This window comes from Camelus ferus, chromosome 19 (assembly GCF_009834535.1).
Source record: "Camelus ferus isolate YT-003-E chromosome 19, BCGSAC_Cfer_1.0, whole genome shotgun sequence".
Lineage (NCBI taxonomy): Eukaryota > Metazoa > Chordata > Mammalia > Artiodactyla > Camelidae > Camelus > Camelus ferus.
This window is the reverse complement of record NC_045714.1, coordinates 40,811,113-40,837,004: the sequence shown is the minus strand read 5'-3', so window position 1 is coordinate 40,837,004 and position 25,892 is coordinate 40,811,113. Positions and strand designations below refer to the sequence as shown.

The following is a 25,892-nucleotide window of genomic DNA, read 5'->3' as shown; positions in this document are numbered from 1 at the left end:
CTTTAATTTTTGTCAATTTGATGACTAGGTGCCTCCCCGTGCTCCTCTTCAGGTTAATCCTGTGTGGGATTCTCTGTGCTTCCTGGACTTGGGTAACTGTTTCCTTTCCCAAGTTAGGGAAGTTTTCGGCTATTATCTCTTCAAATGTCTTCTCAGGTCCTTATCTCTCTCTCTTCTCCTTCTGGGACCCCTATGATGCTGAAGTTCAGTGTGCTTCCTGTTGTCCCAGAGGTCTCTTAAACTATCCTCATTTTTTTTCATTCTTTGTTTTGATTTTTTTTTTAATGTTCTGGCATAGTGATTTCCACTACTCTGTCTTCTAGCTCACTGACCTGGTCCTCTGCCTCACTTAGTCTGCTCTTAGTTACCTCTAGTGTTATTTCAGTTGTTGCATTCTTCACCTCTGGTTATTCTTTATGTTTTCTGTCTCTTTGCTAAACGCTTCTAATTTCTTGCTCTGTGCGTCCATTCTCCTCCTGAGTTCTCTGATCATCTTCACAATCATGACTCTGAATTATTTCTTGGGTAGATTGCTTATCTCCTTGTCAATTCGTTCTTGTGGTATTTTATGTTTCACCTTTGCCTGGAACATACTCCTCTGCCATCTCATTTTGTCTAAATTTCTATTTGTATTTTTATGTATGTGGTAGGTTAGTTATGTTTCTTGACCTTGGAGAAGTGACCCTCTGTAGGTGACATCCTTTGCATCCCAGCAGTGTACTCCCCTTTCGTCACCCAAAGGCCAAGGGCCAGCTGGTCCCAGGGGAGATTCTGGCCTGCGTTTGCAGGCTCCTTCCACGGTCCATGGGATTGTTTTCTTACTTCTGGTGTCTGCTCCCTAGTGGGTGAGGCTAGACTAGAGGCTTGTGCAGGTTTCCTGGTGGGAGGGGCCAGTGCCTGCCCCCTGGTGGGTGAATCTGGATCCTGGCCCTCTGGTGGGCAGGACTGTGGGCTCAGGAAGTCTTTAGGCAGCCTGTCTGCTAATGGGTGGGGCTGTGTTCCCATCCAGTTAGTCGTTTGGCCTGAGGCATCCCAGCCTTTAAGCCTATAGGCTGTTGGATGGGGCCAGGTCTTGGTACTAATGACCCAAGCTAGGAAAATTCATGCAGATGAATACTCCTTGAATGTCCGCTGCCAGCTTTTATTTCCCCAGAATGAACCGCTGCTGCTCTATCTCCTCCCCAGGAGACCTTCCAGGACAGCAGGCAGGTTTGGCCCAGGCTCCTATGAAATCACTGCTTCCGCCCTTGGTCCCAGTGCACGTGAGATTCTGTGTGCACTGTTTAAGAGTGAAGTCTGTTTTCCCCAGTCCTGTGGAGCTCCTGCAATTAGCCCCACTGGCTTTCAAAGCCAAGTGCTCTGGGGGCTCCTCCTGACACCAGACCAGACCTCAGACCTCTCACTCCTGCAATATAATTATTCTCCAGCTTGTGGTTTGCCCACCCAGGGGGTATGGGACCCGATTATATCATGTGTGAGCCCCTCCTACCATCCCGCCGTGGTTCCCTCTTTATGTCTCCAGTTGAAGGTTTTTTGGTAGGTTCCATTCTTTTTTATCGGTGGTTGTTCAGCAGTCAGTTGTGGTTTTGTTGTGTTCGTGGGAGGAGGCGAGCTCGTGGTCCTACTACTCCGCCATCTTGATGAGATTCTCTCTATTGCTTTTTGTGTGAATGTATTTTTAGCATCTGTGGATGGAATTGTCACATCTCACTGATTCTTTTCTTGCTCAGCTATATTGAAGGTCTGTGTTATACGTTGTCTGTGGCTTGAAACTGCTCTGTAGTACTCCATGGCTGCATGGTGTCATCTCCTGAATCTTCCCTGCACATTCCCCTGGGGATGGATATTCCTCCACCCCTGACTCCACCACTACTACCCTCCCAACCACAATCACACTGGGTGAGCATCCTTATACATGTCTCCTTACGAACCCAGGTGAGACTTTTTGTTGGGAACATTTACACAGACATGGAATTTCCAGACTGGGGGGCATACACATACTTCATTTGATGAGTTGTGCCAGGTGGCTCTCTCCATCAGTGCACCGAGGTCCCCATGTCTCTGCCAACACTTGGCATTACCCATCTTTGCAATTTGTGCTAATCTGATGGGTGCAAAGTGATGTTGAATTATTGCTTGATCATTGATTTGAACTGCTTCCACAGGCTTGGTAGACTCTGGGGTCTGCTTCTATAAACTGCTCGCTCCCTGTACCCATTTTTTTTCTGTCGGGCGATCCTTATTATTGGTTCATAGGAGCTCCTGGTCTGTTCTTGACACATAATCCCTTGTTAGTTTCAGCAATTACAAACGTCTTCCCTTCTGCTCTCACACCTACTGTTAGGCCTTTTGCCAGGCATGGAAACAAATTAAGCAAACCAAGATATAAGAGAAAGAAGAAACTGAAGTAAAATGAAATGAGTAGTAAATCGTTAAGGTGAGTTTAACTAACAGATTAAAATGAGAAAATAAAACTCACAAAAGAAAATCTTTACAGAATAAAAACAAAAAGTTGAGATGGGTGGAGGGTATAGCTCAGTGGTAAACTGCATGCTTAGCATGCATGAGGTCCTGGGTTCAATCCCCAGTGCCTCCATTAAAATGAATGAATGAGTAAATAAACAAACTGAATTACCTCCCCCCGTTAAAAATTTTTTTTAATTTCTTTAAAAACCAAAAAATTGAACGAAGTTTTTCTTTGTACCTAAAAGTATAAAACAAAAGTTAGAAACAAGTAAGTAGAGTTTAAAGAAGAAGTTAGAATAAAACGTGAAGGTAAAAATACTTTTTAAAAGAGTAAGAACATGAGGCAAATCACACCTTATTCTTTTTTAAACTTCATGGTACAAGACAGAAATAATGCAGAAGCCACAGAGATAAGTTAAAGGGACAAAGCATACGCACATGTGGAAAAAAATGAACAAACAAGAGCTAAGAGTAAACACAGTGGCAGCAGGTACAAAGCAAACCCAAGTGCACTTCAAAACCAAAAACAAAGCAAGTGGAAGTGGAGAGGAAAAGGCTCAAAGGAACCAACTGAAGGCAGACTGCTAAGTCCTGACCAGCCAAGTCCTGCTCTCAGGGTCCCTGGGGTCCAGATGCCATGGGCTAGAGGCAGGGAGCCTGGGCTACTTCGGATCTGGTGACGGTTCCGCCCCATCAGTCTGGGGCAGGGAAGAGCCTGGCCAGGACCTTCGTATTCAGAGCTTCTGCCCAGGCCATGGTCAACACACAAGCTGTGGGCAGCGGCCCCTGGTGGGCCTTCACCTGGCTATGGAGATTCTGGGGCATCCCCACTGGGCCTCTCACCAGTCCACCAACTCACTCATGAACCTCCCAGCCTCGCTGGCTCACTCACTGCCTTTAGCAGAACCCACAAGAGAGGCCGAGGCCGAGGCCACATACACCGCAGGGCCAGGGAAAGTGATGCCCTGGGAATCTCTCTGACAGGCAAGGAGGCAGCCTGTTTGAACAAGCTCAGTACCTCCAAGAATGCTGAAGGCAGCATCTCCGTGATTCACCGGAGGTGCCAGAACATCCCCCTGGATCGCCAGGCAGAGCAGTGACTGGGAGGACCCCAGGACAAGCCGTCTCCAGGACACCTGCCATGCAGACTGGCTACTTTCCTCCGAGTGGCCAGCTGTGTGTGAAATGATTGGCTTGGCTATTTCCAGTGCCAGGTGCAGAAAAGAAATAGATTAAAAGGACAAGAAATCCAGAGTTCCAGCATCCTGTTTCAGCACATGTTGGAAGGTGGACGAAAAATCCAGATGAGTCATTGGAGAGTGGAAAAGATCTGATCTTATCTAAAGGTGAGGTAAGGGATCTGGGGGCTGAGTCCTGCTAACTTGAGTCCTTCCAGTTGTGTAAAGACAGGGAGTCCTCCTGCTGCTCCAGAAGTTTGCTTGCAATTCAGTTGCTTGGCAGGGTGGCTCCGTCTCCCCACAGCTATGATGCTTGGTGCAGATGTTGCCAGCTGGCCCACAACCCAGTGGTTCCTGGACTTGGGGATCTCATTAACCAGTTTTTGGCCTTGTTTTGAATTGGTTCTTAATTGGAAGACTGATGTAAGATTGCTGATATTTTGTTTTTCTAAGGAAAACATTTTTTTTAAACTACCAATAACATCACCATTGTTTTCGAAAGGAAAGAACAGTTTAGCACAAAAGAAAAAAATCACTAAAGGATGGGGTGATCTTTTATACAGAATAACTTTAAGCTTTACAAAATGCTAATTATTATATGTTCCTCATTTGAGGAAGGCAGTCAGGAAAACTCTTGGTGGGCTGACATTGGTGACCCGCCCAGAGTTGAATTCGCACCCCACCGACCACAGTGCTTTGGGGGAACGGGCCAGTGGGCTCAGGGTGGGATCCAGTTACGTGATAAGAGTACAACTGTATAAAAACTGTCACTCACATCTGATGCTCCTCTTGACCGCCCAGCTGATGACACACCTCCCTCCCTGGGTTTGATGTATTTATGACCGTGTCTCCTTTACCACTGGTTCCCAAATCACTACATCATTAGAATCATCTGGGCTGGAGCTTTCCCAGGTCCCACCACCAGAGATCTGGTCCAGGACAGGGTCCCATGGTCATCTGAATTGAGGCACCTCAGCCTCGTGCCCCTCACCTCCCTAACCCTATGAAACCAGAAGCCATCAGCCCAGGGTTCTGCAAAGCGGAGCTGAGAACAGGGACAGAAGGCAGGGGACCCAGGACGGAGGGGCAGCAACTAGGCCACCAAGAGAAAGCAGCGCTGGTCGCCGGCTGGGCTGATGCCGACGCCAGAACGTGGAGCTGGGGGACTGGGCGACGCTCCACATTCACAGCTAAAGCGAAAGGCTCAGCTGGGAGGGGACAGGGCAGTGGGATGTCAGCATGATCTGTAATGGATGTTCACAAGGAAAGGGTCTGTCAGGGAGCTTCTTTTGGATGTTGCCTGGCCTCTAACTACCACCCGCCGTGGCCTCTGCAGTCTCTCACACTGTCATTCTTGTCCCCTGTCCTCCGTGCGGTTCCACTCACCTGGTCACCCATCATCAAACATCTCCACCCACCTCCATGCCGTGCATGCGGCCCAGGTGCTCAGCCCACACCTGCTGACTGGACTCAGACCGGCAGGAGCACTGGCTGGACCAGGGACTGCTTGTGATGGCGTCGTCTGGCCTGCAGGGAGACCAGCTCCAGGGCAGAACCGGCAGGGTGGGAGCCATAGGCACACAAAGCGCCCGCTCCGGGCCCACAGGACACCACCACTCACCACCGCCTCCACCCCGTTTCCCAGCGCAGACGCCCCTCCACGTCTGCGCTGAGCACCTGGCTCAGTGTCAGGGAGACATGGCAACGCTGTGGAAATCTGATATTTGAAAACCCAGGTGGAGTTTGAGGGGACTCGTTCCTGTGGAACCGCTTGGGGACAAGGTTTTGTGAGGCCCTGCCAGCCTCTCTCAGCCAGGCCGGGTCATCGCTCCTTCCGAGGTCATCTGGTTCTTCAGACACACATGGAGGTGCCCCTCGGCCAAGCCATGACCGTGCGGCTGCAAGCCTGACCGTGGAGATTCCCCTCCATACACCATGGGCTGCGATGTAACGTGGGGTAGGAAGCTCGGAGGCCTGCCTGGTGGGGGCTGCCTAAGGGGCACAGGTCCTGCGGCCCAGACGTGCTGGAAGAGGTGGCCAGTGATGCGTGCTGGCTCCAGGCTGCACCCCCGACTGTTTCATCTCCTGTTTTTGCTCTGCAGTTTCAGCCAGAGGGTGAGGATCCTGCACCATCTCCTCCTTGCGCCCCAACAGAAGCTCATTGGGACCAGCCCCAGCCCTAAATTATAAAAGAAAGTATTTCTGATCTTTCTTCACAAGAATGCCAGTCGGAAACGGCAAGAACTGGACTGTCTTTGGGACTTCGTTTGAACAGCGTCCCTTGTTTGCTCTAACAAGGTCTTTTTTTTGGTTTGTTTTAATGGAGGTACTGGGGATTGAACCCAGGACTTCATGCACACTAAGCATATGCTCTACCACTGAGCTACATCTATACCCACCCCCTGCCCTCCAATAAGGTCCTGAGGCCATTTGGTCATGTGATCTTGCTGTATGGGGCCTCCTGTGTCCATGTGGCCCCAAAGCTGCTGTGTGCCAAGCATCACTGGAAGAATTGATTGGACCATCTTAAAATACAGACCACGAGAACCATGGGTGGGAGGGAATACGTTTACTTTAGGTATAAAGGTTTATATTATTAACAAGTTATCACTATTATTTACATGTTTATAAAACAGAAATAAAAATGACATACATGTTTGGTGCCAAAAGTGGCACATCCAAACGAGTATCAGTACAAAAATAAATTCTCAAGCTACATGTTTTTAAGATAAACATCATTGAAACAGTTAAGAGGAAACAATCTGTATCGGTCACGTGTTGAAATGCAAATGTCATCACAGCAAAGCAGCGCTGGGGGCGCCAGTGAGACCAGCGCCTGATGGGGGAGCCCCCGCCCCGTCCCCGCGTTCTCACCAGAACCAGGCACACAAAAAACAAATGTACGAGTTACGTTCTTGAGCCACAGAAGTCTAGAGCCTCTCAACAGTGAATTTCTGCTACAGAGGCTTCCGGATGGGGTCTGAGCTGATGAACACTCACTGGTGGCATCGGGACATGGGATCGTATGCGGAGGGGAAGCGGAGCCCACTTGTGAAACAGAGAGACGGACCCTGTGCACAGAGCACACAGCACAGCACACCGGGTCCTCTCCATCAGTCACCAATCCTTGCAAGTCTCCTGGCTGCCGACAAACAGGGACACAAGCAGAGGGAAAACAGAAGCTGCCTGGTTTGGGAAGCCCTGTGCCCAGCAGGCATGACCCTCGGTGATGCTGGTGGAAATCCCACAGTGTTTCAGGGTCTCAGACCTTCGCGGATACACACTGCTCGCACTGTGGCCACACATCTCACTGGTCAACAGAGCCGCGGCCCCACAGGGAAAGCAAAGCCAGCCCAGCAAGCCCTCGGCCCACCCAGCATGGTACTTCAGCTGCAGTGGCCTGCTGTCCTCCTCGCTCCCTGTGAACTGGGCCAGGACGGGCCTGCTGGAAGTGGCATGCCGGGTCAGGGAGGGTGCTGGGTGAGCCAGGAGCATGGCCCTTCCAACTCCCACATGGCGGGACACCCGTCCAGGCACAAACTCCTCCGGGACCCTGGCAAGGGAGGCGGATGCTGAGGGGACTGGGAGGGCAGGGGCTTTGAATGGGCTGCAGAACAGCTGAAGATTCCACACTGAGCCGATGCCGGCTCACCCACCCTGGGTGGGGGGTGGCCGCGTGGAGGAGAGGGTAGCAAGCCGTACCTGCGGTCCGCAGCCCAGCTCTGCTCACTGGTCCTGGACCTTGGCCCTCTTGGCTTTGAGGGACAGGTGCTGCAGGAGAAGAGAAAAACATTGTTGTGGGGCTTGGTTAGACAGAGAAAGTGGACCTCAGTGTAATTCCCATGTAAGTGACCACATCAACGCGTCCACCTGGTCCACGCCATCTCAGTAAATGCCCTGCCCCTCAGGCAAGAGTTTGGAGGAAAAGAGCCCAAGGGACCCACAAAGGAAGTGGCTTTAACAAAGGACCTCTGCTCACAACTGAGGTATCCTCGATACCCCTTAATAATCAGAAGCCAACGAGCAGGCGCTCGCCCGGGTGTGCCGCCCTAACACGCAGCGGGTCTTCACACGAGGAACCCCCAGCCCCCGGCATGCTCATAGCCCAAACCCCATTTCTTAGCACATCTACAGTGGCCTCAAGACAACCATCCGATCGCTGACAGAGAACCGCAGGCCCTGAAAGAATTCCAGGCGCCAAAGACGACGCAACGCGCCACCAGGCATGGCGGGAAGGAACTGAGTGAGCGGGACACACGTCTGGACTGAGCTGCCCGAAGTCATACTTTCTATCCACTCAGGCCTGAGAAAGGACCAGTATAGATTCTTGCCGAGGCCCTGGTTAACATTTCCCTTAGATTCCAAAGGTATCTCAGCATGAGGAGAAAAAATCTTAAGGACTTGAAAGGCAAACCTCTGAATGGGTCCCCTGTGCTTCCTCTTTCCAGTGGTGGGTCTGGCTGGAGTTCTCCAAATTCTCTCCTCCCTGCACTTCACCTGATGTGACCCCTCTAAGTAACGGGAGGCACTCAGAGCCTTAGCTGGGGAACAGGGGTGAGGTCATCATGCGCGTGGGACCATTTTTGGTGCTCATTTCTGAGGAGAATGTTGGGTATAAACAAAGCTAACTCTGGACTTTTTTCAGGCCTCTTTACAGGGTGAGAGCAACTCTCTGAAAAACAGTGGTAATGGAAAGTCACCAAAGGTGCCAGGAACAGAGCCGGGGGTGATCCGTGGGCTGTGGACGGTCGCGACGTGCTACACTGTGTTCAACAAAGGACCGTCTACCACCCATGGGCAGCCACTGGAGATCCGCAGGGCTCTTGGTGAAATCAACCCATTTTGGACAAGGTCATAGACGTGCCTTTGGGCTGTTCAGTTAAGGAGGGGCCAAGTTTCTCCAGGCCAGGGTGTGTGGGAGGCACAGGGCACAGGGTTTAAGGCCCTTGGCTGTACAGTGAGGCTGTTGAATTAGGTGATTTCTGAGGTCCCGGCTTCTCTGAAACTACTCTGATCACAGGCAGTCATCAGAGTGGAGCTGCTGAGCTGAAAAACAGGCATTTGGAATTATCCTTTTTTTTTCTTCAAAATTCTAGGGCTATGTGTTCTTTAACTTTGTGGGTTTGATGTAGAGAAAATGTCATTCTGAGCTGAGAATGGAAAATGCCTCTGCTTCTAGGGTAATTCTGTTCTCCAAGGGTCTACATAATGACAGCACAGGGCTGTAATCCCTGAGAAAAAGGACACACTCAAGGGGAGCGTTATATTCATCCCAGGGCTCTGCACAGCTCTCCAAACCTTGTCACAGGGAAGTAAATCCTATACAGAGAACAACAGTATCACTGGGCAGAGGAAATACAGGTCAGAGCTCAGAGCTGCCGGGCCAGCTGGAGTATGCAAGGACAGGGCATCAGAAAGGAGGAGACCCAGGAAGCAACACGGGCTGAATGCACACGCGCAGGCCAAGATTCCAAACGGCTGGCAGAGAAGACATACCGGAGGGCTGTGCCTGACAGGGGGATTCTGAAGGTGTGAACAGTGCTGGAGACGCTGGGGTTTTGACCAAGCAGAGTGCAAAGACCTCACTAAACATCCTACACATTAGGCTGTAACATGAAAAAGCCCATGTCTTAGGAGCAGGGCTACTCAAGACTTGCCCCATAAAGAGTAAAATCAGGTCTCAGTGGAATTAAACCGTTTACCAGAAAAAAAATTTTCAATATTCTTTAAAGACAACAAAATCAACTTTTCACAACAAAGCACCTGTAACGTCCAGCGTACATCAACAAACCACCACACAACAGAAGCAGGAAAATGTGACCCGGAACGAGGCGGGAAAACAGTCTAAAAACAAAACAGACTAGAGATGGCAAAGATGTTGAATTAATGGGCATGACATGCTCTTTCAAACAGCTATATAAATATGTTCAAAGATTTAAAGAAAAAGATGAATGTATTGAGTGAACACATGGAAACTCTAAACAGAAATAAAAACTTAAGAGATCAAATGAAAATTTTAAAATGGAAAATATAATATCTGAAATGAAATATTTTCTATAAGGGCTTAACAAAAGCGTGGACACTGCAGATGTACTGACTGCTAAACAAGAAGACAGGTCAAGAGGGAAAAAAGAGATCGGAGCCTCAGTGACGTGTGGGACAATATCAAGTGCTCTAACATGTACATAACTGGAATTCCAGAAGGAGAGCAGAGAAGGATACTGGGATCAGAAAAAATATTTTAACGAATCACAGCCCCAAATTTTCCAAATGTGGTCAAAAGAAAGTCCACAGATTCAACAAGCTCAAAGAACCCGGGCAGAAAAAACACAAAGAAAAGCACAGCACAATTCAAAATGCTAAAAAACAAAAAATAAAGGAAAAAATCTTAAGAACAGGCAGTAAAAAAAGAAAAAAAAAACCAACAAAAACTAAATCAGACTAATAGGAAACAAACAGCACCACCTCTTGATAAGGAACTTACTGTCCCTTGTTGATAAAAGTGCGGAGCCAGCTCCAACAGCCAAGCCGATTCAATAGCAGTCACGTCCCTCATGTAATACTTGGAGGTCTGTATAACTTCGTTGTAGATGACCCTGAAACAAGACGAGAACATGAGCTAATTTCCTTTCTCTTAGGATGACACTCAGAACCACTGACAATTAGAGCTGACAAGATTCTCTCCCCTTTACCTGTAACGGGCACCTGTCCTGTGTGCCAGGCACTACCCTAAACACACGCGTTCGTGTTGCTCACATAAGCCTCGTGATCTGAGTGGTAGGTAACAGCATGTCCATTTTACAGGTGACACTAAGTCCTACGTGATTTCCAGAACATCTCAGTTATCAGGACAGGGCCTTCTGGATCCTTGTGCTTGTATTTACAGGACTCTGAACGGAGCCTAATGACTTTATTAGGAAATGCAGAAATAGAAGCAAAGGCTTACTGATTCTGAAAGAAGCTGGGAATTAACTGTAAAGAGACATAAGGGCACTTTCTAGAGAGATGAAAATATTCTATATCTTACTGGAGTATGGGTTACATGGATGCACACAGTTGTCAAACTCTTCCAATCTATATAAATTATACTTCTATTTAAAAAAAAAAAAAAGCGTGCCTGAGGCTGAGGTAAAAGACAGCAAAAAGCCAAGGAGATAATTTAAATCCCTACATTTTTGAAGTGCACATATTAGATACAGGTGTCAGCTTCCAGAGCCAGTATAGCCTCCTCCCTGAAGCCAGCCCTGGCTCTGCCTGGCACAGGAAGTGCCATCCACAGCCATCTACCAGATACACCCTTCTGTGAAAGCCTTTCTCCCCAGGTACTGGAATCTGTGTCCCTCTGTCCGGCTGCGGGCTGGGACCTGAATTCATCCCTGCAGAGCCGTGCCCAGCACGAGGATGCAGCATCTAGTCCGAGCATGACCGTGAACGTCTGCTCGGCAGGATGAGTGAACAGAGGAGTAACACCGTTCGCTTGAAGAGATCTTTGCTAGAGCAGAGATTCTGTAGCTGACTCAGAACAAAATCAACAAAGGTGCCCCGGGCACTGGTACTCCGGGCGCTGTGCCGGGCGCGGGGGGGGCCCGCGGAGACCAGGACCTAGGCCTTGCCTTCAGCGCACTTACAAGGCTAAGACGCAGGAGGGGGCTTACCAGCGAGGCGGCTTCTCTGCATAGAGGACCGACGCAGGGTGGATGTGCAACTCATGATCGTCACGGATGGTCCTTGGGGCACAGAACAATTCTGCCTCAAGTAGACTTTAAGCACTCAGAGTGAGACCTTCCCCCAGACGTGTGTGCCGTCATCACAGTGCACGCAGGCTGCACTTCACACACACACACACTCTTCTCTCCGGCGTCTCTTGGGCCCTTTGTGACCCCTCCCCCGGGGCTGCCCCAAAAGTCAGGAATAAGTTGTGCAAAAAAGGCAGGAGAAAAGCAACATGTGGACATTCAAAAACAACGATTCAGAATATTTATCTTCTGTGGGTTCTTTTTCAAAAATTTCTTTGGGGACAGAAATATGATTATTTCTATAATCTTTTCTATTAAACAAAGTTAAATAGTAAAGATAAAGACTATGGGGGAGATGATAACGGGGGAAAGAGAAAGCTCAACACTGAACCATCCATTCTCTCAGATAGTATTTCAAATTCCAACTCAGATTTGATGCAATTTAAAAAAAAATGCTACTGAACACAAGACTACTGGTAAGATCAGCTCACAAGAGAACATTAACAGACTAGGATGCTGCTGCCCAAACCATAATTAGAGTGTTTCTGCGTGTGTTCAAATGCCATGACCCAGCTTCTCTCCACAGCCTGGGGTCCTGGCTGTCCTACCGGGCAACTGACACTGAACTTGGTCTCCAAAGGACCGACCATCACAAAGCCTGTTACGTAGCCTGTATTTCTGCTGAGGACACTGGTGAAAGGATTTTGTAAATGCTAGTAAAAATTGCTAATTAATACTCTTGAGGAGAGTGGGGCAATCAAAATGACAACAAAATAACGGTGCTCACTGGAGAAGCTCACGGGCCTCCCCAGAGCTGCCGCAAACAGGGACAACTCGGTGTCGGGAGGGGGAGCACATACGATGGGCAACAGACATGCTGCTGACAGGACAGACTACTGGCCTGGAGTGACACAGCACACACTAGAGATAAATGCAAGGTGCTGTCCATCGGCTCAGACAGTCAGCTACTAGGATACTACATGGAGGAGACCTGGCTGCCAAAAAAACACACAAAAAAGCTCAGTGCAACTCTGGGCTCATTTAACAAAGCCCAGTGTCCAGGACAAGGGACATCACAACGACCTCAGGATCACAGGACTGTAATATTTTCTAAGGGGAAAAAGCTAATGACAGTATATGGAGGAAATGCAAAGAGAAGCTGGGGAGAGAGCCTCCTGAGGGCTCCTGACTGAAGAAGGGCCTGCGGTCATCACCGCATGCTAACCGGCTGCAGGGAAGTTCTGAGACTAAGATGAGCTCAGAAACAGAAACGACAGACCAAAGGTCACAACTCAAAGAACTGGAATGATTCCGTTTGGGAAAAAGAGGGCTGAACTCTGTGTGAGCTTTTACCAGTATTTGAATACACTAAAGGTTCTCGGAGAGCATCAAGGGTCAGTGACGTTTCTGTGCCTAGAAAATGCAACTGGAGGAGACAGGCTGTAATCTGTAGCAGGAGGAAGGACAGCCAGCTCAAAGAAGCACCTGCCAACATTCAGTGTGGCCAAAATGTGTCAGGGTAGGTGGCGGCATCAGTTCTACAGATCTCTACAAACAACGTGAACTTTCCCAACGGTAAAGGGAACTTCTCTAGGAAAGATCACCTTTAATGGTTCCTTTCAGTCCTATTATTCTGTTAGACTGGAAACATCACCAGCCTCCAGACTTTTAATTGTCATCCTTCTACAACATGTGGACAGCTGAACATTTGAGAATCATTTCCATAAGTTATTTCACTTAAAGCTATACAGCTAACCTCAATGCACCTTTAGAAGGAGGCTTGATACAAATTTTTTTTTAATTGCTTAATCTCTCTACTTTCCCTCCATATCCACTTGCTCTGGGGTTTGGATCATTTTTAAGATTTCCATGACTTAAATAACTTCACGAAGTATTATGTTACCTATAAGCTCCAGTAGAGTGAAACCTTGCTGCATTGGCAAAGAATCCAGAAACAATGCACCTCAGGACCGGATCTGGATCACCTGCACAAGGGAGCAAACAGAGTGATGGATGAGACCTTGCCTGCCCCATGCTCTGCGTGCTCTGGCCTGTGCTGTGAGGCCCACCCCAGGCTGCTCTGAGCCACCTCGCAACCGTCTCCTGAACAGGTCCCAGCACCACGCTTCCCAGTGCTGGAGGCCTGCCCTGGCGCCATCTGTGGAGGTCCCCACCCTCACAATGGCTGCTAAGGGAAACATGCTGGACTGTTCCCTTAAGCTGGGACCCCCAATCCCCCGTGGACCACAGATGACCAGACCAAGGCTGGGCACTAGAACCTACAGAGCACCTCACAGGCTGGCCAGTGACCCTGGGAAGTCCTTTTTAGGAGAGCATTTTGCAGGAATGATGTTCCATCCATAAGGCACAAACTGGGACACTAACACTACAACATCATTTCTGTGGTTATAAGCTACAGTATGTAATTCTTCAAACTTTTCAAACATACTCATTTTAATTGGTATCTGTGTTGCTATAGTAAACATCTGCCACAGATAAAGCCTGCCCACTTACTGGATGATTTCCACAGGATATATCCACATTATTGAGCCAAAGGATAATATCATCTGTGGCTCATGACATACCATATTTCATCAATTCTCAGAATTGATGAGAATTCTAAACTGTCACTTTTTTATGCTTTAACTCACTGAAATTAGGACAGCATTTTGTAATTATAACTGGCAGTATTTTTTTCTCTTAATGATGTGTGCCTTACAAATGATGGTGTCTTAGATCAAGCAAACTGCAGTATGTTGGTAAATAAGTTCCCCCGAGGCGGTATAATTTACACAAAGCCGTCAACAACGCATGAGGATGTCAGTTTCACTGTATTCTTACCAGCCATGTTTTGGCCAAAGGGTACCCCCTCTTTTACTGTACATTTATTTGATTACTAGCTGTATTTCTTCTTTTGTGAATTTTCCATTCCATTCCTTTGCCCATTTATCAACTTGGAAACTAGTGGGATTTTTTTCCCCTAATATGTTAAACTCATTCTGTAATAAAGTTTTAAAGGTTTTAAAATTTTTATCTTATGTATGCTGAAAATATTTTTCAACTGTTTGCTTTCTTTTTCCTTAACGTTTAGAAGTTTTAAATGTGCATGTAATTTATTGAGTTTGCATGATTTTCTCTATTGCTCTTAAGCACAGAAATGATAAATCTCAAATCTACCTTTCTAACCACAATCTGATCCTTGATTCAGTCCCTTCTCTCCAACTGCCTAAAAGAAATTTCTATGGAGGAAGTGCATTCTTATCAGGATGAAACCACTTCCAAAAGGGGGAAAACTGGCCCCTGAGGGTGGGGTAGTGGGCAATGGTAGATACGACAATGACTATGACCCTCCAAAGCTCAACCCTACCTTTCAAAATCTTATTCCTTAGTACTTGATTTCTCTCTTGAGGAAGAATTTAAATTCAATGTAAATTTTCTCCTGGGCGAGGGGTTGACAATGAAAAGCAGGTTAAGAAACGAACATGAAGATATACGGCTGTCATCCATCAGCTGGGTGACAGGTGCCAGATCCCTCTACCCCATCAGCTGTCCCTGCAAGCTTCCTGCTTCTACCGATGACACCAACTGTGCCCGGTCACCCAGGTTCCAACTCCTCCCTCTCTCGTGAGCTCAGTCTTTCATCGGCACCCACTGGGCATCTAATATGCTCCGAGCTCTCTCCCAGCACTTGTCTCCACAGTCCTCCCTGCCTAGCATGCCCTTTCCCCTCGACTGGATTCCGCCACCCCTAGAAGCCTGCTGTGCGCCCCCCAGGCCAGCCCCTGTGTGATTCTGTCACCCCCATACTGACTACAGCTGCCACTGCGGTGTCCCGATTCCTGAAGTGTCTACTCTGCTAGCTTCTGAGACACGGATGCTCCTGTGTTGTGGTGGTCATCTCTCTGCAGGACCCTCTCCTGTCACTGCACTGTTTCCTGAGAGTAAGAAACAGGTCTTTGTCACTGTGTAATTAGCTGCTCTTAGTATAAAGGCCAAATAAAGCTCTGGAGAAAAACTGCCTGAGCTCTGATTCCCCTGCACATTCACTGTGGGCCCTTCGAGCGGCGAGCTCCTCGCTGCATCTCAGCGCACTTTTCTCGTCCATAGGACGGGGATAACAGCGGCATGTACTTCACTGGAGGGCCATGAACATTAAACGGATTCACGTATGGGAAGCAACACTGCCAGGCCTGCGACAGGCACTTCAGGAACATGAGCGAGTACGAGTGAGGCCAAGAGTGGGACCGAGTGCCCGGCACACACGAGGTGTTCAAAGGACAACTGCTGAGTGAACGAGCAGGTGTGTCGCCTCCTCAAAATGTGGGTCTGAGCCACACAGACCTGGCTTTGCTGGTTACCAGCTGTGCTGTCCTGAATTTAAAAGTAGCTTCTCCCTGGGATTTTACAGGCCCTCTGTAAAACACGGATGGCATCGCCTATGCCTCAGAGTAGGAGACTAAGGGAGAGAATATATGTGGAAGCCCTGCCGTGGGGCAACCTAGTGTGTCCTCCGTTACCAGTAATCGCTGTCGCTGCCAGAGGCCAGAAACCGTGCCTTAACCCAGCACTGTCTCACCCTGGGGACTGCCTAGGCTAACCACACGGCACTTGCTCTCGTAATATCTGTATTTGAAAGTTAAATGCAATTTATGTGGAATGGCCATAAACACCGCCCACTTAACAGACATTTTTCTTGCAAAATCTACATGGAAAAATTAACCATGTAACATACAATGGTGTGAATGTTAATGATTTTTAAGTGTTGTCAGGGCTTGTTAAATTTTTTTAATAAGAATAGTCCTCAGAAATAGAAACAGACATCCTTGGGAAAAACTATACTACTTTTCACCAACACAGGCAATTCAAATTGTGGGGCCGGTGTAGATCCAGGGTTCACTGGGCCGCGCACGGCGGCCCAGGTGTGAGCTCGCAGAACGCGGCCACACGGGGCAGAGGCGGTGTCGCCGGCGGTTCACTCTTACCTTCACTAGATTTCTTGGGCACTTGAAACTTGACGAGTAGCTTTTTCAGTTGCTCTCTCACTGCCGCAGCTCTGACGAGACCCTTGTGATTAAGGAAATGCTCCTGACACCACTGAGAGCTCTTACTGTGCTGCAGGACAACCCAGACAGAGGGACGGTGAGAAAAGCACAGAACTGTTCCTGGCTGAGACCACTCACGTCTCTTCCCCATCCGCTCGCTCAGTGGGACAAGATCATCAGATCATAACTGGCCCTTTTTGGCCGCAGCTCTCTGAACAGACGTTGACAACAATACTCGCCATCTGACTGCTCTCCAACTTCACTCTCTGAGCTCAAGGGCAGATGAGAACTTAATAGCAAGCAGAGTCGTTTTCAACCTTTAATACCTACGGGAGTGGCGAACTGTCAAGAACCACTTCCCTGCAGCTCTCTGTGTACCACCTAGCCCTCTCCGGCAGGCTTGAGTTCGTCACTTTATTTGACTACAGGCAAGGAATATGACACTTGCCAATTTAGAAATAATTTACAAATTACTATTATATATCCCCAAAGTATGATTTTTCTATCAACAGTGCTTAATTTTGTTCTATTTACAATCATTAGGTCTTAAATTATTGCTGTCCTCTGAAATTACAAGCCAGGGAGGAAAGTGTTTTAAATAAAAGTATAATTCAATGAGGACTTTCTCAGATGGTAACTATAGAATAATACACTGTAGCCCTGGTAGAGGAAGCTTCAGGCTGGAGATGGTACTCTGTGTTTGCACAAATGAATTTTAACTGACTTAACCCATAGTTAATAATCTCAATAAGAGATGGGGTTTCCTGAAAACTGTTCATTAACTAAATCTCCCATCAAATCTCTGGTAAAACAAAAACTTAGTTATTTCTCCTCTTATAAGAAATTATTTAATAAATGAATACAAGATACTGAAGATCTAAAATGTCTCATTTCCCCCTTACATCCTTTCCTTTATATAAGAAGTTTCTTTTCGCACTGTTTCCATCATCTTTAGAGCTCTCTTTTCAGCAATTTTTAGTGAGGACTTTAAGCTGTATTATTTGCTCTTCGTTTCACAGACTATTAACAACAACAAAAATGAACATCACCTATGGCTAAATGTGGGTAGGACATGTGAACATACACGAATCAATGCCTGAATGTCTTCCCAGGGCCTGTCTGGCAGTGGGAGGAGCGGTGGCTATATGAAACCTCAAGAGCATGAAGACGGCTTTGAAGATTCAAGGAAGTTACTCTCAGCCTCATTTATTTGCAGAAAATATATCAGAACTTCCTATTCAATTGTCAGACAGTGTTGTCCAGCAACACTGTGTGAACACTGGGCAGATATGAGACAGAATGAGGAGAGAGCGGGCCGAGGAGAGCTGAGCGCCAGCCGCTGCCAGGGGCCCACACCTCTGGGCAGGGGAAAGCAGAAAACCACCATGGATTAGAAGCCCTGGCAATAAGTGAACAGGAAAACAAAGAGGTCTCCAGGCCATTTTATGAAATGAACTTCCGGAATCCTCGCTCCTAGGTCGCCGCTAGTGGACGGGTGTGTGGAGGGGCCTCAGGAGTGGTGCCGTGCTTACTTTGATGAAGGCTTCATACACGTTGAGCATGGTCAGATGATCGCCCTCCTCTACAGCAAATTTTCGGTGCACTCGAATCTGCAAAGAATAAAGCAATGTTTAGAAGTTGACTCCTGTGAGCTTCTTGTCCCAGGAGGCGACACCACATGATGAACAGCTTGTAGAGTCAGAAAGACTTGGTTTGCATCATTCTGGCTGTGTCATTTCTCGGAAGATCTCATATTGGGCATTTAACCTTTCTCGGCCTCAATGGCCTTATCTGTAAACTGGGATTTTAAACCCACCTATCAAGACCACGGGGGGATGAAGATAACCCCCTTTTCTGGAACCTGGCACAGGTACTAGGTAAGTGGCAGTGTTCCGTCTCTCTCTTCCTCTATCCAGACAATAGCGTCTCTTTGAGAACTCCCCCCAGCCCCTAACAGAATGTGAACTCCAGGAGGGCAGGGGGCCGACTGTCTGGAGCATGGAAGACACTCTCTATCACTAAGCTACCACTAGGAATCTGAGATCCTGGACAATGACATCTGCTCCCATGGGATCAAGGAGCCACAGATCCAGTCTATACACAAGTACACAAATAGACTTACTGACTTCAGAATTTTCTCCTTGCATCAAATACCACATAATCAATCCTCCTCTCCTTCCATTCACTCAGTAACAGGTATTTCCTGAGCACCTACCACAGGCCAGGCACTGTTCTATGCATCTGGACTGTAACAGTGACTAAAACAGTGGTGGGAGAAAAACAGCAAACAAGATAAATAAGCAAAATACACAGTCCTTTAGGTGGTAAGAAGTGCCAGGGGAGAGAAATAACGGGGTGGGGGTGGGTATGTTGTGACTCTAGACAGAGTGGTCAGAACTTCACCTTCCTCATCTTAAAAATCAGTTTGCCTGTCCTGAGGGAAGACTATTAAAAAGGCTAATGGAAAGGCAAACAAACAACACAAAAACTCTGTAACCTCTAGTCATACAGCTGTCAGGGAAGATGCTAACAGTCGGTAAGAAAGTCTCTCTCCTCCCTGCTCATTCACCTTCTGCTTCTGCTTCCCTGACCCTTCCAGCAGGAACCGACTCGCTCATCTTGGACCTCCTTCCATCAGGACGCCTCACCTCCCCGGGGTTCATTCTTTCCAGGGTTCACTCTTTGGGTCGTTACTGATGCCTGGACCTTTGGTAGGGCCCTGTCAGCAACCTGGCTGTGCCGGGCACTGACTCCTTACGTCACTAATGTGCCCACCAGGGTCGCTCCCAGAGCAGCCTTAGTTAAAAACAAAACAAAACAAAAAAACCTATCTTATGGGAAAGTCAATAGGACAATGGTTAAGATGATTTAGGGCTTCTGGACTGTGAAAGGCAACTCCAACCAATTTCAGCTGTGCAGCCATGAATAAGTTACCTAACCTTTCTGTGCCTCCACCTCTAAAAATGATTATAGTAGCACCTACCTCCCAGGTCTACAGTGAAGACAAAATGAAGTGATGCAGGTGAAATGTGTGGCACAGTGTCAGGCACACAGTTAACACTCAGAGTGTAAGCTGCTCCGTCCCGAGCAGTCCCTGGGCAGTTTAACAAAGGAAAGCCCAAGATGAACGAGACTCGAGACTCATATGATAACAGCTGGGGGGAGGAGTCGGACTCACAGCCTGAGACTTCTGGTTTGAGGGGACCACAAAGACATTCTGGATCTGCATCATGGCTGCAATGCTTAGAATTTCCTGAGAACAGCCAAAATTTCCTATAAAACAAAAAGCATGTTTGATTTCAAGCATACAATGTGTCAAAGAGAAGTAAAGGACATTTTCTGTTCTTTTCCTTACATCAGTACTCGACCCATCGGAAACAATCAAGTGTTTACTGAATTAATGAATGACGCTGATAACTGAATCACAAGTTGGCAACAAGCCCCCAACCAGACAGCTTTAGATGAAAGCTCCTTTACCCCTTGAACTGTATCATGCCCTCTTCCCTGGGAGCACAGAATTTGAGAAACAAATTAAAGTCAAAATAAAGTCAACGAGAACTGCTGGTCTCCACCTACCTGATTCAAGCAGCATTTTTGCAAACATGGGATTCAAAGGAAACTCTGCTATTCTCATGCCAAGCGGTTCAGTTAGGCGACAGTCTTTGTCCAGACCTGCCGTAAGAACAGCAGCAAAAATCAGAAGGCACGTACTGCTGTGTTTAAAGTATACAGAGAATAAAAGATGACAAATGCTAAAAAAAGGTATCCAACAGATGAATCACGCACTCCCAACCTCAATCTGACCCGGAGTGCTTTAAGAATACAAGAAAAGGTCTCCTCAGAGCTGTTGAATATTCCGTTTTGCAAAACTGATACTTCTAATGGCTTCTATTCAAGGACTTGATTATAAGGAAATGGCCCGCAGCCTCCTCCTGCTCCCACCCTCTCCTGGGCTGCTTACCCCCAAAAGACTGCTCTTTCAAAGGGCTCAGCAACCAGATAGTGCCAAACACAAAAGGTACTTTCCTTGGGGTCTCCAGCAGCCTTTGACCACAGCTCCCTGGAAGCACTCCTCCCCAGGTTCCGTTCTGTGACCCCCACTCTCCTGCTCCTCTGCCCCTCTCCTGCTCCTCTCTCCCCGTCACTCTGGACCTCTTTCCAGGTCAAGCTTCTGACATGCCTAAACATGTGCCCAGCTGGCTCTTTGGTGCCAGAACCAGGGCTGCTTATCCAGTCACCTCCTGGGCAGTTTGCTGAACGGGGCTGACTCCTTCAATTCCCCACGTCCCTCCTTGCCTCTTTACCATCAGCCATTTCCCAGGTATTGGATTCCCAAGATACAGACTGCTGTTTTACTGTGGTTTAAACTGTTCCCATTAAAACACATGCTGCAGAGCTCAGAGTAAGACAGAAAAGGCCACTTCTCTTCGGTCCCGATATCATCTCTTAAAAGGTGATAATTCAGCTAATAAATTAAGTTGGGTGTTTCCCTCTAGCTTTTCCAGCTTATTCAGGGCAGTGAAAAATTAAAAATATTTTAAATTTCATTCGTTTGGGGAAAATTAGTCCAAATGAAAAACTTCTGTGTAGTCAATGTTCTCTAATGCTCATTGCAGATTATCTCAAGAAATATTGCTTTCAAGTTCTGATTACATGCTTGAAAACAGGGGATAGAAACCCACTGTGGCACATGCTCACCCTGGGCTGACTTGATGTAGACCCCAAAGGTCCCTTAAATCACTGAAGATTTTTTAAATCAATAACAGGCTATCCCTTCACAGGACAGTACCATAAATATAATGAATGAAGAAGGACCTCTACCTCACCGTACACAAAAAAATTAATTCAAAATGGATCCCAGACCTACTAAATGTAAGAGCTAAAACTATAGCAACTCTTCAAGGAAAATCTAAGAGAGCTCTTCATGCCCAAGGATTAGGCAATGATTTCTTAGATAAAGACAACAAAAGCACAAGCAATGAAAGAAAAAATACACAAATCGAATTATGTAAAAAGTTAAAACTTTTGTGTTACAAACAACACCATCAAGGAAGTGAAAAGCCAGCCCACAAAATGGGAGAAATATTTACAAATCACAAATCTGATAAGAAACATGTATCCAAAATATATAAAGAACTCCTTCAACTCAATAATAAAAAGACAATATCCCAAGTAAAAATGGGCAAAGGATTTGAATAGACACTTCTCCAAAGATGATACACAAATGGCCAATAAGCATATGAAAAAGTGCTCAACATCAACAGTCATTAGGGAAATACAAATCAAAACCACGAGATACCACGTCATATCCCCAAGGATGGCTTCCATAGAAAAGACAGGTAACAAGCACTGGCGACTTGTTACTGTGTGGGGAAACTGGAACCATCGTACATGCTGGTAGGAACATCCACCAGAAACCTGCACACGGATACTTACAGCAGCATTATTTATATGAGTCAAAAAGGGGAGACAACCCAGGTGTCCATCAACTGATAAATGGGTAAGAATAACGTGGTATATTGACACTATGGAATATTATTCAGCAGTAAAAAAGAAATGAAGCTACAACATAGATAAATCTTGAAAACATGCTGAATGAAAGAAGCCACTCAAAAAGACCACACATTATGTAATTCCATTTATCTGAAATGTACAGAATAGGCAAATCTACACAGACAGAAAGCAGATCAGCGGTTGCCTAGGCTGGGGGCATGAGAGGAGAGGGAATGGGGAGTGAGTGTAATGGTTCAGGGTTTCTTTTTGGGGTGATAAAAGTGTTCTAAACTTGTAGCGATGGGCACAACCCTGTGAATATACTAAAGAACACTGAATTGTACACTTTAAATGGTTGAACTGTATGGTATATGAATTATACCTCATAAAGATGTTATGAACAACAGAAAAAGACATTATATTCACCGAGGCCACATTCACAGAAAAGACACATACTTCCTGAAGAGGTGAATTTAGGCCACAGATTTCTCTATCTTAAGGGAAATACCACATTTTCAAACAAGAGAATAGAAGTTCCTCTGTTATACGGTGTTTCCTTGCCCCAACACTACCACGGGCTAGTCTTCCACCCAGTTCTCCACAGGGAACTCCAGGAATGGAGGAAGAGGGGTTAGGCAGAGAATGCTGAGCCAGGTTTCAGAGTTGGGTGGAGGGACAGAGAAAAAGGTCCAGAGAGGTCACACCACCTGAAATACATTGGTAGAGAATCTTGTGGATGTCTCTTAGGAGTGTAGCTGCGGTCAGGGTAATTAACAGCTTTTGCTGTATTGACGTGCTTTGTAAATTCATTGTCACTACTGGACTCCATGATCTAATCGTGGCCCCACCTTATTTCTATAAGCTCATGTGTCAGGAAGAGGATTATATACATGGGGAGAACCAATCCCACCCCTGAAGATACTAAGAGCCCTCAGGTGAATACAGCCTGTCTAATATCACATAGTAACAAACAGATAAGAAAACACGTAATAAGAGATGGTGTACCTCCCAAAGCATAGAGTAACTCCAACGCCTGAACCATCGACTGTGCCGGAGGGGGCTGTAAAAAACATAAAAAGCCTCCTAATTAATTTCATCAGGTAACAGCCATAACAGTGTGACTACTTCCTGCTCATATCCGCTCTTCCCCCTAAAATGCCCCATACTTCCCAACCTCCAAGCCCCTTGAAAGGCCCTTCCTCTCCCTCCCAGCATCCTTGGTCCTACGTGGTCTTTAACCTCAGCTTGATTAAGCACTTCCTTTGAAGCTTTCCCTCTTGCTCCCCTCCATCAGAAGTGAGGGGTCCCTACCTTGAAATAATCTCCTTGCTTTCCCTAAACTCTCATCACACATTTCTAATTTTTACTTCACAGCTTCAACTTCCTAAGAAGCTGCACGATACTGCAGATGCTGCAGGGCTGACGGATACTGCAGCACTGATTCATCTCTGCATCACCCAGAGCCCTGCCTGTAGGGGTAACAGACAGAAGTTGAACCTGAATTTCTGAAAAGAATAGAGACTGCGAGACAATCTGAAGTTAAGCAAAGCTGATCTAGTCCCCTTCAGTCTGATTCTCTGAATTCTTACTGTGTCTCTCCTTTCATGAATCTTTACTAAGCATCTACTACGTGCCAAGCATCATTGCTGTTTTCTTCTAAATTATTTCACCTATAAGCCACATAATAAAATTACAGTCCCTTTGCAAACTGTATAGTTTTTCTTCCTAAGTGCATTCACAACAAATGTATTTGAAGTATCACACTGTTTTACCGATGAGGAAAGTGAATAACAGTTAATAAGACATTCACACAGGTTCATGGAGGCAGTCAGGTGGTGGCAAAGCCGGAGGCTGAACTAAATTCTCATTCTTCCCACTCTACCCCACCCACTGACGGCCACGGAACAAAGCTGTCCTTTCAAAAGCTGTGCCGACTGCGCGCACACGCTGATGAGTGTAGGGACTAGACCTGATTCACTACACACGGGATAGTCAATAAATCACTGCTGACTAAATCATGTAACTGATTCACCGGCCCTTCCTCGGTGCCCACGATATCCTACTTTACAAAGAGGCAACATACACAGCACCTAAATGAAGAAGTTCATCCCGCTGGAACCTTTATTACACTGAGATTACATGACTAACAGGGATGGCTCAAGCACTGAATGGGGATCTGAATAATTACAGAACAAAACTGACAAACAAGCAAAACAAAAAGAACAGAGCCAAAAGTCAAAACTCTTGACTCTTTTCAATCCTTGGCCCTACTTCCAGTCAATCACCAAGCCCTACAAATTCTGCTCTGTGAATTTATCATTAATCAAAATAAACCCAAACTTGACCCGTCCCCTGACCCCAGTCACATCCAGAGTATTTTCACCTAAACACGTTTACTGTTCTTCCTCTATGGTCTCATCTGATTCGGGATCATATGCACACATTGTTTTAATGTAGTTGGAAGGACTGCATGTGTATAATTTTAGTTTGTTTTTCCTCACTGTATGGTTTTCTGCTTCCATTGTTTCTCGTACCTACAGACACTTCACAGTGATTACTTGGGATAGCAGCACATTATTCCAGCAAGGTCATACTCTGTAAAATCAGCAATTTTTCTTACTACTGGACATTCAAGTTGTTTTCAGCTCTTTGCTACTATAATCAACACAGCTAAATATACAAAATGACATGTATCCTGTGATATTAACTGTTAAAAAAAAAATTTCAGGGGAAAATAACCAGAAGGGAATATATGAAGATAAATTTAGATATATTTTCCTCATTTTTCAGTTGTCCAAAAGTTTATCATTCCCATTATTATCTTTTTAAATTTAATATAAAATGATACTATAAACATTATTCTACATGTGAGTTCTTTTCTTCTTCTGAATTATTTTTTTTTCAGGAGAAATTCCCCTGAGAAGAAATACCAGGTGTTTCTACAGCTCATAGAATGTCAGAAGCCCTCCATGAGGACGGAAACAGAATATAAAACCACTTTCCCCAAACTGTGTCTGCTTCGGGGTTTATCGCTTTTCTTTATGTTTGCTCATTCAATTACCGTAAAGTGGTGCCGCTCTCTCAATCTGCACTCATCTCTCCTGGAGAAGCCGAACATGTTCTGTAACACGTCACTATTCATGCTGCTTCCTTTCCTTTAGTTTTGCCTTCAGTGGACATTTGATTTACTCTAAAAGATGTCTGAAAACTCTTTTGTAGTTTTTGAGACGTTGATCTGTCATTTTTGCCGTTATGTTTTCCTTTAATCGGAGACGTGGAGCTTTTCCTAAGCTTTCAATTTGCATAAATGTTCATCTGTTCTGTGTAATTTCTTGTACCTACACCAATAATCCAAGAGCGTATTTTCCCCATACTTATGGTAACATACATCACTGTTTTCTTTGAAAGGGAGGATGACAGTTTGACACACTATTCTTTCATTTGCTTAGTGTGTCATGACATACAACATTAGGGGCTTTATTATCCAAGAATCCAGACTAGTTACACACATCATATACCAATACAGCTGGGACAGAATAAACAGTTAAAATGCAAGTCTTCAAATCATAAAAATTCAAGAAGAAAACATGAATGAACATTAACTGACCTCCCTCTGGGGAAGTGCTTCAAAAGCACAAGAGTAACAGAAGAAATCAGAGGCAAAGAAAAAGATTTTACTGTGGAAAAGTTTAGCATGTCTGTCTGTACGTTAAAAAAAAGCCAACAAATAAACAAACAGTAAATAGACAAAAATTAATGTCTTTAAAGTTAAAGGACTTCTAAAAATGACTAATAAACACCAATTCTAACAGCTAAATGGCTTAACCATTCAGAAGAGATATAAAGTACCCAATAATTTTTTTAAAAACTTTCTTATGAGAAATCAAAAAGGATAAGATACAGATAATATTTCTCCTCCTTCCCCCTCCCCCAATCAAATTAGCAAACCCCGAAAGAAAATGACAAGGCATGATGGG

At 46.1% G+C, this 25,892-nt stretch overlaps 1 protein-coding gene and 1 long non-coding RNA gene across 3 annotated transcripts in view; one reads left to right on the top strand and one right to left on the bottom strand.

The window, feature by feature from the left end:
- Positions 1-24,575, top strand: part of LOC116658014 — a 29,749-nt gene extending 5,174 nt beyond the window's left edge. For both annotated transcript variants that reach the window (XR_004313236.1, XR_004313235.1), the window contains exon 3: positions 23,290-24,575. This is a non-coding gene — a long non-coding RNA (uncharacterized LOC116658014). The remainder of the gene's footprint in view (positions 1-23,289) is intronic.
- The window catches only part of DHX35 (DEAH-box helicase 35), a 63,010-nt gene continuing 43,312 nt past the window's right edge, over positions 6,195-25,892 (bottom strand). The window contains 9 exon segments of the mRNA XM_032462299.1: positions 6,195-7,415; positions 10,129-10,240; positions 11,300-11,371; positions 13,284-13,365; positions 16,363-16,492; positions 17,955-18,032; positions 19,601-19,695; positions 19,999-20,094; positions 22,921-22,975. Of these exon segments, the coding sequence (XP_032318190.1) occupies positions 7,371-7,415; positions 10,129-10,240; positions 11,300-11,371; positions 13,284-13,365; positions 16,363-16,492; positions 17,955-18,032; positions 19,601-19,695; positions 19,999-20,094; positions 22,921-22,975 (765 nt within the window). The 3' untranslated portion in view covers positions 6,195-7,370.